At 42.5% G+C, this 19,544-nt stretch overlaps 1 protein-coding gene across 1 annotated transcript in view; it reads left to right on the top strand.

Moving 5' to 3' along the window:
- The window catches only part of ANK2 (ankyrin 2), a 240,292-nt gene that overhangs the window by 62,421 nt on the left and 158,327 nt on the right, over window positions 1-19,544 (top strand). The window contains exon 5 of the mRNA XM_065405155.1: window positions 18,545-18,643. Within this exon, the coding sequence (XP_065261227.1) occupies window positions 18,545-18,643 (99 nt within the window). The remainder of the gene's footprint in view (window positions 1-18,544; window positions 18,644-19,544) is intronic.

Here is a 19,544-nt window from a genome sequence, read left to right as displayed (position 1 = left end):
ATTTTTGTTGCTTGCCCCTGGATTTTCTCCAATTAGTCCCTATTTTCCCTAAAGTGTGGCTCCCAGCACTGGACAATCTCCAGATGAAGCTTCACCCGTGCCGAGTAGAGCGGGACAGTTACCTCCCATATCTTACATATGACATTCCTGTTAGTGCACCCCAGAATGATATCGTGTTGTGGCCAATGGTTCACTCAGGGGTCCATTTAAAGGCGGAAACCTGCCCTCTAATCACTAAATTATTTAGAGTGACCCAGATCCTGAAATTGAGGATTAAGCAAATTGTTCCTCTCCAGAGCCTGATCCTGTTGTTGAAAGCCCTCCAGTCTCTGCCCCTCCCCAGTCTCCTTTGAACTCACATCAGCTATTCCTCTAGACATATTCTCATCTAAGTTTGCTGCCCTTATGGTGATACTTCCAATTAAAAGCATTGGAGGCGTGGCTGCCCTGGTCTCTGAATCCTTTGTCTTTATAAGGACAAGGGAACCCTTAGGAGAGTACAAAATGTCCAACCTAAGGTGCTATCGCAGAGATAAATTTAAGGGGCTTGCTGGAGGCCCATATTAAATTCTGTCATCAAATTGAAGACATGGTTTAGATGATTCTCCTGCCTGTGAAGGAGTCACTTCTCTCAGGATACTCCTGAATCTTCTCTTTGAGAGGTTACTTCCCCCCTGAGTTTATAAACATACTCTTGAAGCAATTATTTTGTCTTTGGAATGGACCAGTTTGCACCACGTGTTGGCAAATCGTGGTCACTCCACAAGGCGTTAACCCTTCTTCCCCTTTTCTGATTGCACAAGTTGAACTATGTGCTTTACTATCAGTAAACTCAGCGGGCCCACTTCTCAAATAGTGTAAATCAAGATAGATCATTTGATTTCAATTTAGCAAAGCCAGTCGACACCAGCTGAGGACGTGGTCCATTGTCTTTCAGTTTATTTTTCCAGCTAAAGGAGAAACTGGGAAAGTCCCACTGACAAACCTGAGGATGCTTTTACAGTAGGTAAAAGTTCAAGCATTTTACTGTTTCATTTGCTTGTCTGGCATGTGTAGAAGCTGGGTACATTTATCCAAGTCATTGTACCTGCTGATTATAAACCCAATTTACCACCAAAAGGTTTCTATTTTAAGAGATTTAAACAAAGACAATGCATTAACAGTGACAAAAGAAGAGATTTCCTCATTCATCCTTTTTTCAATCTAGTCCAGGTTCCTACTGCCTTGTCTTCCTTGCAGCACTTATTGGTTTATACAGAACAATGAGTATTCTTTGTAGTAGTCTAAAGTTATGATCTCAGCAAGTGAGGAGGAGGGGTTCATTAGAATGCCTGTGAGTAAGAGATACCATGAATATAGGTAATGATGGAGAAAGTACAGATGCTGCAGGCTACAGCAGTACATAGTAGTGACTGTCAAGTAGTGTTAGAGTATTTACACAGGCAGACTGTGACCCTAATACAATTCTGCAAATAGCTAAGATATTCAGAAAGCAGCATAACTACCATGCTGATCTGAAATGTGGGATCGGTTGGCTCTATCTCAATTGGACATGAAGATCTTAAGGATAACAGAGGGCACTCAGCCAGTTTTAGTGTGTCTCCCTGGGGTCTCCGCTGCAGCCTCAGCAAGATTATAACTGCTGCTGTGGCTGGATTTACAGTTTAAAATAAACCATGGGCAAGTGCCAAGTTATTGCATACAGGATCAATAAAAATCCATAGAGAAGCATCATGTAACCATCCCTGTTGCTTCCTCATTGAGTCCTGTGAAATTTTTTTAAAAACTGAGTTCTTCAACAAGTCTTCAGATATACAGTAGCATAGTATTTAGCCTGCTGCGTGAAAAAACGCCTGTGAAAAGATGCTGGTTTATAGTTACACCTTTACCTATATAGTATTAGTTACAAGATTCAGTTTTTACAGGGACAGATTGAGGCAGTTTGTGGCCCTTGACACCATATTATAGATCCCCTGTGGCCTGGCACTGCACTTGGATTGGCAGTGGCAAGGGCTTCTGTCCCTTCCCCTGGAGACAAGGAGAATGATATGAGGTCCCTTTCTTCAACCCAGGAGTAGCAGGGCTCACCGCTTCCCAGAAACATCTGGGTTAGCAGCAGAGGGTCTAAGACAGTGCTTCTCAACTTATTTATCATGCAGCCCACAATGTGTTACCTGGGCTGCAGGGGTCGGGTGATGGGACAGTGGTAACCCGAACCCGGACCCCCGACCTCGCGGGGCTGGCCGGGAGCCCCTGACCTCTTGGGGCGTTCCAGCAGCCCGGACCCTGACCCTGCCACTCTGGGCAGCGGGGCAGCTCGGACCCCACCGCGCCGGGCAGCCGGGAACCCGGACCTCACCATGCAGGCTGGCCTTTAGCATACAGCTGAGCTGGGCCGCAGCTGTGTGCTAATTGGGCTGCATGCGGGCCAGGGGTTGAGAACCATTGGTCTAAGATAGAACACCTAGAGTTGGTGTTGAAAATGTCAATTCATTGAAACTAAAACTTTTTACAAAACATATTTGTTTTGATTAATTTTTTGTCAGGAATTTCTGGTTGTGTGTGTGAGAGAGAGACTCTAGAATAGCTAACAGACCAGTGGTTGGGGTGCTCATCAGGGATGTGGAAGACCCAGGTTCAAGTCCTTGCTCTATATCAGGCAGGACTTGGATCTTTCATATCTCTGATGAGTGCCCTAGGCACTAAGCTATACAGTCAGTCTCTCTCTTTTACTCAATGGATATTTAACTATTTATACAAAGTGGAGCAGCTCCAACAGGAGAGAGAGACTCACTGAAGACCCAGGTTCAATTCGCTGCTCCAAATAAGGCATAGCAGAGACTTGAACATAGGTCTCTCACATCCCAGGTGTATGCCTAATGATTGGGCTATTGGCTATTCTGGGATGTCTCTCTCTCTTTCATTGTGAAAATTTTCTAAAGATCAAAATTGCCTAAGTTTCACTCCTCATTGAAACAGAAACAAATTATGAAACCTTAAAATTTTTTACCAAATGGAATTTTTATCCTTTTGGCCAGCCCTAATAACACACCATTCAGATTCATGATGCAATTCACTACTCTCAGAGCAATCATTTCAGGCCACCTGCATACTCAGGCAGACGTTACTATGTCAGTCAAAAGGACTAGTAATTAACTTTTGTTGCTTTTTGTTTGAATGAAAGCTTAGATTCTTATGTAATCACATGACTCCCAGAGCTGGGGTCCTAGACATAGGCCTAGAGTGCTTACATCTTAATCTGCCCCGATTCTTAATTGTGTTTAAAACATCTATGGAAATACCTGAGACGTGTATCCTGGTATTGTGCCTGCAAAATACGCACATGCTCTGACCATCCTAAAATAAAGGTGTGCTCAGACCATGCTTGAATAAAGTTTCAAGTTTAATTCTCTACTACAAGTGAACATATGTATTAGTTTGCAGATGTAAATGTACGGTTATATGTTCATTATTTTGCAAGAGGAACGTAGCTACCTAAGTTGTCTTTTTCAATAATATTTTTACTGTTCATAAATACTGTATCATAATGTAATGATAAAATGTTTATCAGTGTCAAATTATTATTATTATATTTATTATTTAGCATGTATATTACTATGTAATATTTATATTACTGAAGCACCCAGCGATCCAAATCAGGATTAGGGTTCCATTGTACCGGTCACTCTCAGCACACGCACACACAAAGACATAGTCCCTGACCCAAAGAGGACAAGTGACTTATGACTGTCTCCCTTTTCGACCACCAAATATAATAAGCATGTTATACATTTGCAATTTTTTAATATACATGTTATACATCTGCAATTTGGAGGGGGGTGTTATAACTAAAAATGAGTGTCATCTGTCCCTCAGTATAGCCATAATTAATTGGCTGAATGGTCTATGGCAAGCAGAAAGTTAAGTTATATATCTGACCCTGTTTTGGTACCTTATAATCACCTCTGATGACTTAAGTATTGTAAGAGGGTGGAAAGTCTGTGGAAAGTCTTCCAATAATTTCAATGGGTTTTGGTTACATCGAGAATTATGTTAATTTCAAAGTAGGTACATCTTATACGTAGATTTAGTAGCTTGTAGATCTCTTCAGTGGTCATGTGGCATAGAGATAGATAGCACATTGCAGCTTTTGTTGTTTATTTTTCTTCCACTTCATTACTTTGCTGTCACTGCTCTTACATTGCACAGATTTCAAGCACCTGGATAAAACATATGGACCCAATAGGGTTTTTCACAGACCAAAATGCTGTGCTTCATCCTGGGGTAATGTCTGTAAATCAAAGGAATAAAAAATCTAAAATCAAAATACTGTGTGTTAGCATAAGTTTACGATAATATGCAAGTGGATGAGTTAAAGCAAACTAAGACTGTCAGCAAAGAACTTGCTGAACAGTAGTGAAATAAATCAGAACCAAATAGTATAAAAGTGTGTATGTTTACATTTTAATCTTATCTTTGTTGTCTCCAACCGCCATAACCTAAACGTAAAATAAATTGATGTTTCTAAAATGCTTTCACTGCAGATCTGAATTAAAACCAAGGATAAAGGGCAAATACTTAGTGATATTAATTCTGGATGCTGTCCAGCCTGAAAATCCTGCTCCTGCCAACTTCTTTGGGCCTCTGAGTTGCAGAGGGAAAAAGCCAGTACCCAGGGCCTGCTTCTTTGTGCATGACTAATCCATTCTCTTCCCAGTACCCGCCCCCATCAACTGAATTTCTGCTAAAAGGTTCAATCTAGTAAAAATGACATGTTTTCAAGGAGAGGAATATCTTGATTTCTGGTTGACTCTGTTTTAGTCTCTCTTGTTAATCTGTTGTTCTGGGGGAAGTTGGGGGGGATGCAGTTGTGATATTTGAAGCTGCTAAAATTGATGCTTGCACATTTCAAACTGTTCTTATAAGCCAGAAAGCTCTGATACTGTTGAACACTTTAAAAAGCGATCAGTTTCCTGGAGAAGGGTTCTTCTAACCAAAGAGTAGCAGCTGTCTTCTAAGTAGTGCTGCTTGTACCACTTTTAAGGTTCCCTATAAGCTATGAGGAGTGAAGTCATAAATATTAATATATCATAAACCTAAATAATAGAGTTTATCTGTAGACCTTTATATTTATTACTATGATATAAAAATGGAGCGTAAAGTGCACAGGATGCTCATTTTATCAGTAAATTTGTGAGACAGCTGAAGAGTGGTATTTTCTGTATAACCTTTTCTGCCATGACATATTTAATTTATTACAATATAACATTATTTACATGATCTGTCTTAAAAAAAAGTTCAATATTCCTTTTATTGATTTTTTTTCTTTTAATAACCCAACAACATTAAGCTCTAGTGATTTAGAAACTCTTCCCTTACTAAATCCTCTGTAATTCTATCCCTTTTCCTAAATACAATACATTTTCCTGACCTGTAAGGCCAAATCCTTAGAGTCAATGGAGCTCCATACGGGTAGAGCATTGCATCTGGGTGCAGTGAATTAGAGGATTGGAGACTAAATTCTTAATGAGTAGCAGTATCCAGTAGCACTCCAGGATTTAAGAATCCTTTCATTCATAGTATTTAATGAAACTGGAGGTTGATGGAGAAAAGAGATCATTCTGCAATTACATTTTTGAGAAATAATTTTTGATCAAAGATTAAACAAAAATTGCCTCTGTAAGAATATTTAAGTAGAAGCTTCCACTTACATAATTTTATCAGGTGGATGGTGCCAGGTCTTTCACGTGTTGTAAGGATAAGCAACTTGATTGACAATATTACCCAATCAATGCATTTGGAATACTGGACTGTGCATTCAAAATAACCAAGGTCAAGGCCTTGGTGTGTCAGTACTGTTGTGCCTCAGTTTAGAGGATTACACCGCACAAAAAATAAACTGGCAGTGCATAGTTATGTAAATGTATTCCACTGTCTATTTAAATTCCTGCAATTGCAAGTATTTCACACTTGCTTCTAAAGGTTGGAACTGAATCTGTGTATAATGGCAGAGTCTTCCAACTTCCACAGTTGGCTTTCCAACAATCACATTTTCCTCTAATTAACCGATGGCCAGTATGATACCATATGATACCATACTTCACCTATGCTACTACTTGGGGAATTCTGCGCCAAAAAATTATTTTATTTGTCAAATAATGCTATATAATCACACCAGTCTCAATTGTTTTGGTAATTTATTTAAACCACAACACAGAAAAAAAGGCACAGTAACTATTCAGCATTTCCTAAACACATGAAAGTTAAGTTACAAACACTTGGTAACTAACACCCCACATTCCAGTTATAATCCTGCATTTTCATTTAAGTTACATTACAGAACACCAAATACTCCCCCCCTCCCCACAAAAAAAGTAATTTTAAATTGCTCAGACTTGCACACATGAAAGTCAGTCTGTTTTGCTAATCATTGTCCTGGACTAGGCTGGGTACTTTGGGATGTGCTTGGTTCTGATTGTCCTGACATTTTATTGACTGCTTGGTAAATGTTTTATTTACTCTCAGTCTTTTCTTTTTTAATGACTAAGTAAAATAAATTCTAACCACACAGGAAAAAAGTGAGAAAGCACAGATATTCCTAGCTGAATCCCTTACTGTCATTTCTAAGGCTTTCCATCACTCTGGGAATGTAGAGGCCTTAAAACTTTTACAGGTTTTGTGCTCCTGGGGGCATTGACTGAGAATAGGAACAGTTAACTAACAATAGGAACATTAACAATGTTACTAGGCAGGCAGGCAGGCTGCTACATTTCTGCCTCACTGACAGAGCCTGCCTATTGCATAATAAAAAGCCCTACCCCTCCACGCCAGTAGCAAGTGAGAGGGACAGAGTCTCTCTCAGTTGTTGGCACTCACATACCCAGCTCTGCCCCCTGATGGTGATCAACGTCTCCCATGCAGGCACACATGCCCAACCCCTCTCCCTCCGCAGTGATTTGCATCTCTGAGCCTGCTCCAGGCACACTGGAACAGATTTGCTGCCGGGGAAGAGGCGTGTGTCCCCCTGAAGATTTCTTTTGCATTTTTCTGCATTGGGGGGGCCCCACAAAAATATGCGGACCATATGAATTCTGTCAGCAGTACTATGTGAATGAGTAGGGTATTACTCTTTGTGAGTGTGGTTATGAAAATCTAGTCTTGAATGTACACACTCAGAACATAAATCACAGAATAACGGTAAGCAATACTTCAGCGCTAGCTGCTTAGGTTGGACACTATGGAATAGATTCCCATACTCTTACACTGAGTGGTACCTTAGTCCTCAAGTAATTGTTTGAAATCAGTGGGACTCCTTGAGGTTTTAGGTATTACTCAACATGAATAAGGATATGAGAATTTGTTACCTAATTTTTAAGTATAATTTATCCTTTATCTGAAGTGTTGCATCAGGTGATATTTAAAATTCAGAGCTCATTTTAAATCTTCTGGCTGTTCATTATAGAGGGCAAAACTGCACCATTCTTAGGGCCAGATTATGACTTCAGGTGTGCTCCCACATGGGGGGAGAAAAATGTAGAAAGCCCACTTACTTACCTATATGGCCTATCCATACCACAATAGAAGTGCAAGGGAGAGAGAGATACATCTGCTAGTTCCACTCCTATATAGATGGGTGAGAAGGGTAAAGGAATGAACCCCATATGCAGCCCAATTATAGGCTGATGAATATTACTTCACCTGGAGCAAGGATAGAGCCATGAATCAGATTGTGCGTCTCAAAGTCACAATCTGGTTCCTGGTCTGTTCCTGGGGCAGCTCAGCTACACACAACCCATTACTCAGGTCTTGTGGCAGTGAGAAATCCATACAGACAATGCCCCGCTGGTCCGTCAGCGCAATCCCCACTGCGTGCCAGCTCTCAGCCAGCAGGGCCCTGTCCCATTGCCAGATGGCACAGGCTGCGCGCTGCAGTGGCTGGTGAGTGTGAGCAGGCACCAGGTGGTGGCCAGTTACATGGCGCCTCTTCTGCCACACATCAGCCTTTTACGTGTCCTCTCCCTGCTTCGCACCCCCTCAGTCCTGCTGCTCCTCCATATCCCCACCGGCGGGGCACATCCCGCTCCCAATGCTGTGCGGAGAACCAGCCCCTGGTTGGAGTGCTCAGCTCACCAACAGCCTGGCCAGCAGGCTCCTTCTTCTCTAGCCTGGGGCGCTGGCCAGGAGGAGCTGAGCCCTGCATGTGCCAAAGCCCCGCACAGCGCTGGCACAGTGAAGCCTCTCTGCCTCTCAGCTAAGCTCTGGAGGGGCGGGGGGGGGGGGGGAAGCTATTTCCAGCCTGTTCGTGCCGTGAACCCACAGGCTCCACAGCAGCCCCTCAGGCAGGGGCTTAGCACCCTCTTCACCTGCCTCCTCCCGCACCACCATGGCTCCTGCCCCCAGGGAGTGTGGAGCTGCTCCGTCCCCCTGGCACCCTCCCCTGCTGAGCCACCTCTCTGGCTGGGTTCGCTGAAGCCCCTGCAGTCAGGTTCCCTGGGCCCAGGTCCACAAATCATCCTTAGGGTTTAACCCCTTCCTGCCTGTGGTGTAGCCAAGGGGAGTTGGGGGGGGGGGCAGGAGGTGGCTGGGTTATGTCGGTGCCGGTGGCCAGCAGCAGCCTGGAGGTGTTAGTTGCCTTTCGACACTGTGCGGGCACAAGGGAACAAGCTGCTTCCAGCCACAGAGGGGCAGGGGGAAGAGATGAGGTCTGCAAAGACATGGGCCACGTCATCCCTTTGCCCCCCACCCCTACCCCAGCGACTGGAAGCAGCTCCCGTCCCTTCCCTCCTGCATAGTACCAAAAGACTGCTGGCCACATTCTGGTGTGAACCCCGGGCCCAGAAATCTGGGGAGGGAGGGTATGTGACCCTGTGTGCCCCCCCATGTTGCCTCAGGAAGATGTGGTGCCAGGTACCAGGAGAGGCGGGTCAGTCCCGGGGGCCCAGCCAGGCATGGTGGGTGGAGAGCGCCAGCAGGGAGGGTGGGATCAGTCGGTCACCCCTCCCCATGTGAGAGAGTTGTACAGTTGTGTGTGTCACCTCTCCCCATGTGTGTGGGAGGGAGGGGTGTGTGTGTCACCCCTCCCTGTGTGAACCCTAAAGCCTTAAAGATAAGAAGGTAAATAAAAAACCCAACTACGCAGTATTTCTTTTTAGTGGGGGCTCAGTCAACTTGATGTTAATTTGATCGTTTGTACTGCATAGTTCTGATTGATTGCCATTGAACTCACTTGAATATGAGTAATTTTACCAGGTGTCCTGTATTCAGCATAGGGAAATATGGTCACCCTATAAATGTAAGATGTTATGATCTAAACATGTTTTTTGTTTGTATGTCCTTCATTCTTTTTTACCTGGCATGGTAACAGAATGTATAAGAAAACATCTTTTCCACATCTCATCTCTTGCTTTATTATAGCAGATGATTTGCATTCCTTGAGGTTGAGAGAAGCTGACTAAGGGCTTGTCTGTACTGGCAAGTTTCTGCGCAGTAAAGCAGCTTTTTGTGCTCAAACTGCAGACATGAACACACTGCCAAGCCACTCTGCGCAGAAACTCCTCAGTCGCAGCGCTGCAAAAAACCCACCTCGACGTGAATCGTAAGGCTATTTGCACAGAAGCTCCAGCACTCTATTGCCAGTGTAGACACTTGATTGCTTTCTGTGCTGTAATTGGCCTCTGGAGCTGTCCCATAATGCCTCAAGTGACCACTCTGCTCATTGTTTTGAACTCAGCTGCCCCGAGACATGTGCCCCTCCCCTTTCAAAGCTCCTTTCTGACAGCCATTGCATGCTGGGCTGATCTGCTCTGGGACACAAAGCAAACCATTAATGTGGAATGCTCGTGCTGTTGAACACAGAGGGTGTGTGTGTGTGTGTGTGTGTGTGCGTGTGTGTGCGTGCCCAGGGAGGGAGGCGAGGGCTGATGTCGGGGTTTCCCCCTCCTCCTGCCTCAGGACTGGTTGCTTCCTGCCACGGTCTGAACTTAAGACAGCATGCTGATACACTCTCTGTCCCCCAAAACACACAGTCTCTCTCCCCCCCATACACACACTCACACACTCCCCCAACCCCACGTCAGTTGAAAAGCAGCTGGAAATATAGTAGGATGCCCATGGAACAATGGGATTGGGAAACCTGCATCATGTGATGCTGTGCCTGCCCCATGAGGCATTGCAAACCTTTTCCAAAGCACTCTGTGGCCAGTTGCACAGGGGGATAGCTACTACAATGCACTGCTCTCTTTGTCATTGCAAGAGCTGCTAATGTGGATGCACTCCACCATCACAAGGAGCACAGTGTGGATGCGCAACAGCGGTTTAATTCCAGTGTTTTAATAAAAGTGGTATAACTTGTGGCACAGAAACTTGCCAGTGTAGACATACCCTAACTCTGCTCTGAGCAATGGCATCCTACACAATTCTTAGGTGTAGTGACAGTGCTTTGTATTGTGGCGTCATTTCTCTTGAAGATCAAGGCCCAAACACAGCAAAACACTTGCTTAATTTTAAGCATGTGAGCAGTCCCATCCCTATTCAGCAAAGCACTTGAGCAAATGCTTAAGTTTAAGCAGAGGAGTAGTTCCATTGACTTTATGGGTGAAATCCTGGCTCCACTGAAGTCAAATGGAATTTTCCCATTAGCTGCAGTGGGCCAGGATTTCAGTCAGTGTACTCAAGTGGTTTGCTGAATTGGGGCCCAGATGAACAGGGTGGTTAGCCCTTTGGCCAAAAATTTTCAAACTCACAATGGTAGGCACCTAACTCAGTGGCTCTGCAAATCAAGCCACTTACTATCTGCAGGTCCCATTAAAGTAAAAATGTATTTGTAGGTTAATGGGAGTTGCTGGTGCTCAGAACCCTGGAAAATCTGCCCCCTCCCTACACACTTATCTAAATTGCTAAGTATGGATTTAGCTGCCTAATTTCAGGGACCCAAGACTGAAAAATATTCCTTAATTTATATAATTTACTGTACTGTTAATCTGTGTACAGAACTCTGACAGTAAATATGACTGGTGATCTTAAATGCATATTTATCCATAGAGATAATGTGTATTCACAAATTCACCAATTATGTCTTGGTTTGAATGTGAATACATATCCACTAGTCAAAATGAATATTTGCCTGGGAGATCATTCTCTTGAAAAATATGTAAGTAATATAACATTTTATGAAAAAAAAAGCCTTTTTAATTATGGAAAAAGCAAGGAAATAGAACATTAAAAACCCTGGTGTATCAGAAATTCAGATTTTGGCATAAACTAATAAAACCCAGGAAATTGAAAGATAAAGTGGGATATCTGTCCTTAATTCACCCTTTAAGAGAAAGAGAGTCTGTTCTGTTGAGGTAAAATCCTCTTATGAGAAATTTATTTTTAGATTGGCTGAGAATAATGCTCTGAGTATAATGCAAAACAAAAGTTATCAGAATTCTGAGCATTTTGATTCTTTCATGGAGCCATCCACCACCAGACCCCTGAGTCTGTTAAAGAACTGACTCTTCATTTGGCTTATGGTGACATAACATCTGTAGGACTTGTGTTTACAGGTCAAATCATGCATTCATTATGTCTATCAGTGCTCCCATGGAGTTGATTGAATGCAGGATTTGGCCCTACATCATTAGCATATAATCCCTTCGTTGGGATGCTATACTCTCTCCCATGCAGATGGACAGGAAATGGGCAGGAAGGCATTGGGAATTGGCTACGCCTTGGCTCTGCCCCCTCCCTACACATACATGGACGCCCGCCAGCCAGCACAGCTGAGCCAACACACAGTGTGGGGAGTAGCTGTCACTAGTATAAGACCAGAGCAGATTTCTTCACCCTATAATTAGGGCCCTACCAAATTCACCATCCATTTTAATAAATTTCACGGTCATAGGATTTTTAAAATCTTAAATTTCACAGGTTCAGATATTTAAATCTGAAATTTCATGGTGTTGTAACCATGGGGCTCCTGACCCAAAAGGAGATTGTGTGTGTGTGTGTGTGTGTGTGTGTGTGTGTGTGTGTGTGTGTGTGTGTGTGTGTGTGTGTGTGTGTGTGTGTGTGTGTGTGAAGGCTAAATAAGGGTCACGATACTTCCACCCTTATTTCTGTGCTGGTGTGGTGGCACTGCCTTCAGAGCTGGACGGAGTGGCAGCTGCTGCTGGATACCCAGCTCTGAATGCAGCGTCACTGCTAGCAGCACTGCAGAAGTGAGGATGGCATGGTGTGGATCTTAAAGGGGCCTTGGGTTGGTTGTGTCTGTGTGTGTGGGAGGGGGAGGGGTAATCACAGCACCCCCCCGACCACAGTGCCCTGGGCAGTTACCCACGTCACCCACCAGTAAGTCCATTCCTGACCCCCTGAAAAGTGACCACCCTCTATGCCACACTCACTTCTGTGCTGCTGCTGGCGGTGGCATTGTCTTCAGAGCTGGGTGCCTGGCCAGCAGCCACTGCTCTCTGGCTGCCCAGCTCTGAAGGCAATGCAAAAGTAAGGGTGGCAATACTGCGATCCTTCCCCCACATAGCCAGATTTCATGTGGGAGACCAGATTTCACAGTCCATGACACGTTTTTCACAGCCATGAATTTGGTAGCGCCCTACCTATAACAGTGTACCAGTGAGGTGCCAGGGACAGAATTGTGACATATTGAAGAATGGTGCCAGTCAGGAAAGTAAACTTATATTGTGACGTGCAGAAAAACCATGATAAAATTGTCACAGTAGCAGTTAGAGGCCCCAAACAAGATCAGAGCCCTGTCAGGTTAGATACCATCCGAAACCCATAGTGAGAGTCTCTATCCAGACAACATTATAAATTAGGGTACGTCTACACTACCCGCCTGAATCGGCGGGTAGAAATCGATCTCTCGGGGATCGAATTATTGCGTCTCGTCGGGACACGACATTCAATCCCCGAATCGATGCTTGTACTCCACCAGGGGAGGTAGGAGTAAGTGCCGTCGACGGGGTCGATTTGCCGCCGTCCTCACAGCGGGGAAAGTCGGCTCCGATACGTCGAATTCAGCTACGCTATTCGCGTAGCTGAATTTGCGTATCTTAAATCGACCCCCTCCCCCCCCAGTGAGGACATAGCCTTAAATAGATAAGACAAAGTATAGGAAGGGAAGTAGGCACGCAGAGGTGAAGTCATTTGCACAAAGTCACACATCAGGTCTGTGGAAAAAACAGGAGTAGAACTCAAGTCTCCTGACTCCTAGTGCAGACCATCAAAATACATCAGATATGCTTTTTCCATAGGCAATATATGTGGACTGCATCCTTCTTTGAAAATTGTTTTAAAATAGAGTTAAACAGATGTGGTAAAGGTTTTTCAACAGAAAGGATATCATTCATTTTCATTTGAGAGCTTGGCTCAAAGACTTGTCATTAGTTCGATATTGAGAAAAGAACTGAAAAAAATATGCAGTAAACTGGAGAGGCATAGAACAGGAATAAGCCAAAACATATTACACTGAGATCACTGCAGGAATCCTGTTCCATTTGTTTGAATTGCAGCTAGTCTGTAAAGGGCAATCTGATGATCACATTGACCTGCAAATGGGTAATTACTTTTTGAGCATTAATTGAAGAGAAGAGCATTCGTTGTAGGCAAACAATTGCATTAGACAACAGTGATGCCATTGATCTGCTGTCACCATCTCATACAGAGTCTGTAGGCTTTTAAAGTATGTCAGATACATTCATTAGTACCAATAGCACTGGACATTTCATTATGAGAGATGCTATTAATTCAGATATAATATCTCATCTTAAAGGAAACATCAGAATTAGCACAGAAGTGACAGACTTTCCCTCTCTCTCTCTCTCTCTCTCTCATATATTATCACATGTATAGTTATTATAATGAGGTGGTAACTCCTCTATAATTACAATTGAGACAAGTTTTCTGTTTAACAGCCAATTTTCCTAAGTGCTCTAAAATCCATGTTTACTCAGATTGCTTGAACATTGGCGTTCTTCATCAAAGGCCTGGGGTAGGTTTAATGGTGCAATATTTGGAGACATAAATATAAAGCCTCAGTAATTTCCATGAGTGACTTAGAGAGCTATAGGGAACTACTTATTTTCTCAAATGAGCAATCAAGTGAGCAAATATTGTGTGTGTGGGGGGGGAACCCTCCAAGGATAATGTTTAACAAAATGTACTCCATTTATGTAGTTTTAATTCTTCATCATAACTTCATATTATACTAGTAAATGTCCTATTTTTGCTGTCTTTGTAATGATAATGTCAAAGCAATATGAGACCTCATTACATGTATTCTGAGAAGTGGAGGGATACCATTAATTTTTTTACTGGAATTATAGGGTATGCTGCAGATCAGCAGGATTCTGTTATGTTTGTGTGTGTCTCTGTCATAGACCTTTCTAATTATCTCATTACCATAGGGTCTAGACACCACATCCCTACCTGCTACTGCATGTAACACATTGCCAAATTACTGGCCCACATAGAGAAGGTGGCCCGAATCCTGGTCCCATTGAAATCAAGGGCAAAACTCCCATTGACTTCATTGGTGCTGGATCCAGCCTTCAGAGAATGCAATTCAAACCTAGGTGAGGGAGTCCTTTGTTCCAGTGGTACTGCCTTGTGCTTTTGGTGCAGGAGGTCCAGGGATCTGTCCCTGTTGACTGTTGTAGTTTTGCTACATATGCACATATGCATCTATTAATGTTGTAGACAATTTAGTATGATATTTTATTGTACTGTTTGAGAATTAGTATGTGACCTTGTGATATATGACAAAGGGAAGCAGTTAAGTTTGTGCATGCTACTTTTACTGTGGCATTTCCTGACTTTTAACTGGAAAACCCCTACATTAAGATTTAAAGCTTCATGGATAAATACTAAAACATCCAGATATACCAGAATTAAAGTGAAACCGTAGCTCTGTCGCCTTATGCATAGGCATAGTGATTCAGTATTTGATTTCAAGATCACAGGCTGTTTTTTTCAAATACCAAAACTAAATTTACAAAACACAAAACCATATTTCAGGCCTTCACAAAGAAACAAAACGAAGTACATTTTTCCCCTTTCCAGGTCATTTTTAAATACAGTTATCCAATTTGGGGGCCAAATCTTGATATAGATTATGCCAGATTAAGGGCCTCATAAACCAGAGATGAGTTTCTTAAAATATGGCTTTATTTCTAAGGCTTAATAAGACATTGTTCTTTTACAATCCACACACAGATCTCCCATGCCCCATACAAAAAATGAGGTCCACAACATCCTCTTCCTCCCCCTCCCCCTCAACCTCCATGCATAACTCTCTGTGGATTGGGGCTGGGGCAGATATATTTCATTACCCTTGCACCTATCTGAAACAGCATAGGAAAATGAATCCATCAAGGGACTATACCAACTTTCCTATAGAAGGTCCATTCTTGCTGGGCAACTTCCTTACAGGGGAACCCCTTGCAGGGATACAACAGAACTGTGCTGGTAGGGATTTAGGGCAGAGCTACAAGAGACTCAGACAATATAGAGGAACATAGCCACCCAGTGGAACACCAAGATCCTCTATGTCTATGAGAGAGCAAATCACACCTATCCTCTGTGTGATCACAAAAGAAGCTAGATTTCGAAGAAAATCAGTGCAGTAGTTTTAAAGTTTTGAATGTTTAAATGTGGCAAACCAGTTTTCAAAATTCAATGGGAGTTGTAGGTACTCAGCACCTTTGATGATCAAGCCCTGAAGTGCAAATCCTGATCTTAAGTGAGCTAAGGGCCCCCTACCAGCAGAACCAGAGTAAGGAAAAATTTGCACAGGGGGATACCCATATATAAATATATATAACTCTGTCTTGTATTTTACTTACTGCATATTATCTATGCAAGCTCAGATAATATCAGCTTTCAAAGCAAGTACGCCTTTTTACATATTGGAGCAGTGGAGCATTTTTCATAAACTCTTTACTAGCCAGTGTTTTTCCCAAGGGAATTTATAAAACTGTAAGATGAAATATCGTATAAAGGCACCGTTGTATTCCACTGCCATGTCTATATGCGTAGAGAAGTGGCTAGAAATAATGACCACAGGAGTTAGCGCTAAATGTTTCTCTAAGGGGTTCTGAACTTTAATCATATTTATGGTATTGAGGATGAATGACACTAAGAATGTCAATTCATCTTCAGTGGAAGCTTAAGGAAAAAATATTAACTAATAAACATAATTTAATGTGTAAGTATTTCCTTCCCCATAACCCCTGTGGCTTTCGCCATGATTATAGCAAACTTACTGCTATGAATGATGGGTTTCCTCAGTGTGATAGAAACTCTGTAGGTCATCATCAGCACTATGTGGAGATGCATTATTCACCTCCTGGTGCTAAATGACCGGGTCGTGTATGGGATGACTATAGCCTCCTCTAATCGAGAATTTTATTATCCTGGTCCTACTCCAGAACTAGGAAACTTAGTTGGCAAAAACCCTTCTGCTGAGCTTTTGGGCAAATCGTTTCAACCTCACTTGAAAATCCTCTAGCTCCACACATTTCTAGGAATGTGCATGATGCTGGTGTACGTATTTCTTAGTATTCAGTAACATCAGGATTTTACAAATGGCATAAAATCCATGAAAATAAAGAGGAAAGAGTATAATTGTACAGTGTGAGCCTTTAATAAATATTAGACATTGATCCTAGGGTGTGGTAAATTTCCATTAGCTACACCTAATAAGTTGATGCTGTGCATGTATCCAGGTCTGGGGGGACAACCAAAATGCTTACACAGTATATTCCCCTGCTGCTTTCTTTTGCTGTTCTACCAAATACAAGTTTTTAAATACTGTTTTAGTCCCTGTTGCCTGCTCACTCCAACTCTAATCAGGGGCCATTGTGCCATACTAAATGAATGCACCAATAGGCATGACTTCATTTTACTCTGTGAGGCTCAGAGCAGACTCAGTATGGTGGAACAGGATTGTCAAACAATAGAAGCCAGGAGCAGAAGAGGTTGCTGAGTTATAGGGCATCTTCTATAGATTATTGTTTGAAATCCAGCAGTGATTTATATATTGTCATAAGCACAAGGGATTGCATATCTTCATAGTTTGGCTTGACCTAATGAAGAATGACCATATCCCCAACTTTACGAGTTGGTGGACAAGAAGTATATATGTTTGTTATGGCGCACATGCCATGCACAGGCCAGGATGGACATTTGCAAAATAGCAGATGAAAAGGTCAGCCAGGAAATACTGTAGGGTCTCTTCAAGTATCTTGTAAACTGTCCATTCAAAATTATTTATCTTTAGTCCTTTGCCTTTGTTCAGCAAGTAGAGAGATGTAGACTTGTTTCTTGTTACTGGGCTGAATTCTGCCCTTCATTACCCCCTGGAAACATCAGTTAAGTGAGTGATGATACATGGATGTAAGCGAGTGGAGAATTTGACCTAGAAGCACTTTCACAGTTGGCTGCTTGATCCTGAACTTCTGATGCCAGGTGGGACTTCAAAGAAGAGCACGATGTTCAATATCAAGATGTGTGTCCTTTATTTCTTGAGTGAGTTTCTGTTAAATTACTAACCATGGAGAAAGGTGCAGCATAAGTGCAAGACAGTTAAGCAAAGTATACCTATGTTTAGCCCCAAGAAACCCTCCTAAAAACAATAGGCAATATAGAGTTATAGTCAGGGTGGTTCTATACTAACGGGAGTGTGTACGCTGTAGCGTTTTAAGTGTAGACAAGCTCTGAGATATTTTAAAGTGGAGACAAGGCATATATTTCTGGTATATCAGCCTATAATTATGTGGCCTTCTTAGCTACCAACTGGAAAAAGCCATCAAAAAGACATGCTATTAGCCAGCGTGATTTCTTCTGAATACCTTAGGGCATTTCTAGATGACTTTATACTTAGTCTTACTGTGTAGTCAATCGGGGATCTGCAGTATTGGGTTTTTTATGTTTGGTGGTTTGCATTATTTTATATATTGTGAAATTATATGTATTATTTTAAAACTCTGCCATCTCTGCTTGGTTTCTTTTGAGGCAGGTGTTTTATGGTCTCCGGTGAGATGCCTTTGGTTTAAAAAAAAAAAAAAAAAAAGTAGTAAATAAAGGGAAATTCTTGCTTCCTTGTCAGCTTTCTTAAAACTTTATTGCTAATATTACATTTCTGTTTCATAAGAGGGGGGAAATAGTTGTGGTACTGTAATAATGAACATTCCCAATGTATACTGAGTTGTCCTAAGAGTATGGGAAAATATTCCAAAGTATGCCAGCTGTGAAAGGATGTATAGAGTTTCCAAATCATTGCAAAGCAGCAGATGCTTTGATGTTTTAAAATTCCTTCTTAAAATTTGTTTTTTGCAGTGCTGACAGTGAAGCTTTTTGACTTTTTAAGTGACATAGACAATGCATTCCGTGCCTTCAGTATATCCCATTAATGCAGAAAGTGCAACCTTGTTTCTTTTTATCAGTAGAGAAAAGTGCTGTTCTCAGAAGATATTTTTGCTGTGTGGGGTCTTTAACATGTTTTATGTACAAAGCTCACTACAATGTTTCCTGTTGTGCTTTTTCCTAGAATGGTTTCACTCCTTTATACATGGCAGCTCAAGAGAACCACATTGATGTGGTAAAATATCTGCTGGAAAATGGAGCCAACCAGAGCACTGCTACTGAGGTAAAGCATATACTACTTTTCTACAGACTGTCTCTTATTTTCCTTTCCCTCATGACCCAGATGGTTTCAGAATGAGTATGATTTTCAAACCGAATATTTCCAGACTTTGGGCCAGATCATGCCACTGTGATCTGTGTGTGAATTTTTCTCTTTCTGTGTGTGTGTGAGAGGTGGGGAAGGGGGGAGAATCAGTTGTCTTCACAGTGCAGCTTCTTCCTCCCCATGCTTGGAACCATGAAAAACCCTCTTTGAGTCTAGGTGTGAAATTATGGCCCAATTGAAGTCAATAGAAAAATTCCCTCTGACTTCCATGGGGCCAGAATTTCACCCTACGATCTATGTATGGGTGATGCAGTGTATTGTCCTCCCACCAGCCCCATGGGGAATATGCATTGAGGGATGTTCCTACAGCAGCATCTAGGAGAGGAAGACGTGGCAGCTTGACTTCGTTGGAGCTGCACTGCCAGAGCGCTGGTTTGAAGAGTGCAGAATGCAGAAGTACAAGGTTTTTGATGAAACCTTGTGCCTCCAGCAGATTCTGTGAGATGCCCACCGTCTTCACCTCGGCAAAAATGCCATGTATGCATGCCCTACCCTAACGACCACACGGTGTGATCTGGGGAAGAGTCAGCAAGGGGAACTTTGCAAAGTTTTCTTCCACTGTCCCATGTAGTGGGTTTTTCAATGATCTGGAATCTTGATTCAGTTCCTTTCTGAGCTAGAGCAAAATGTGTGGAACGTTTTGTATGTTCCATAACTAGGACTATGAGGAACATGCCTTAAAATATATATTTAAAGCATAAGACACAGCAAGTCTTGTGTTGACGAAGAATAGTATTGCACCTCAGCTGTCATATCCTGCCTCTCAGAGCAAGTCCTCTTTGAGTTAGGAGTCTCCTGA

Source organism: Emys orbicularis, chromosome 5, assembly GCF_028017835.1.
Source record: "Emys orbicularis isolate rEmyOrb1 chromosome 5, rEmyOrb1.hap1, whole genome shotgun sequence".
NCBI classification, from domain to species: Eukaryota; Metazoa; Chordata; order Testudines; family Emydidae; genus Emys; species Emys orbicularis.
This window is presented reverse-complemented; position numbering and strand designations above follow the sequence as displayed.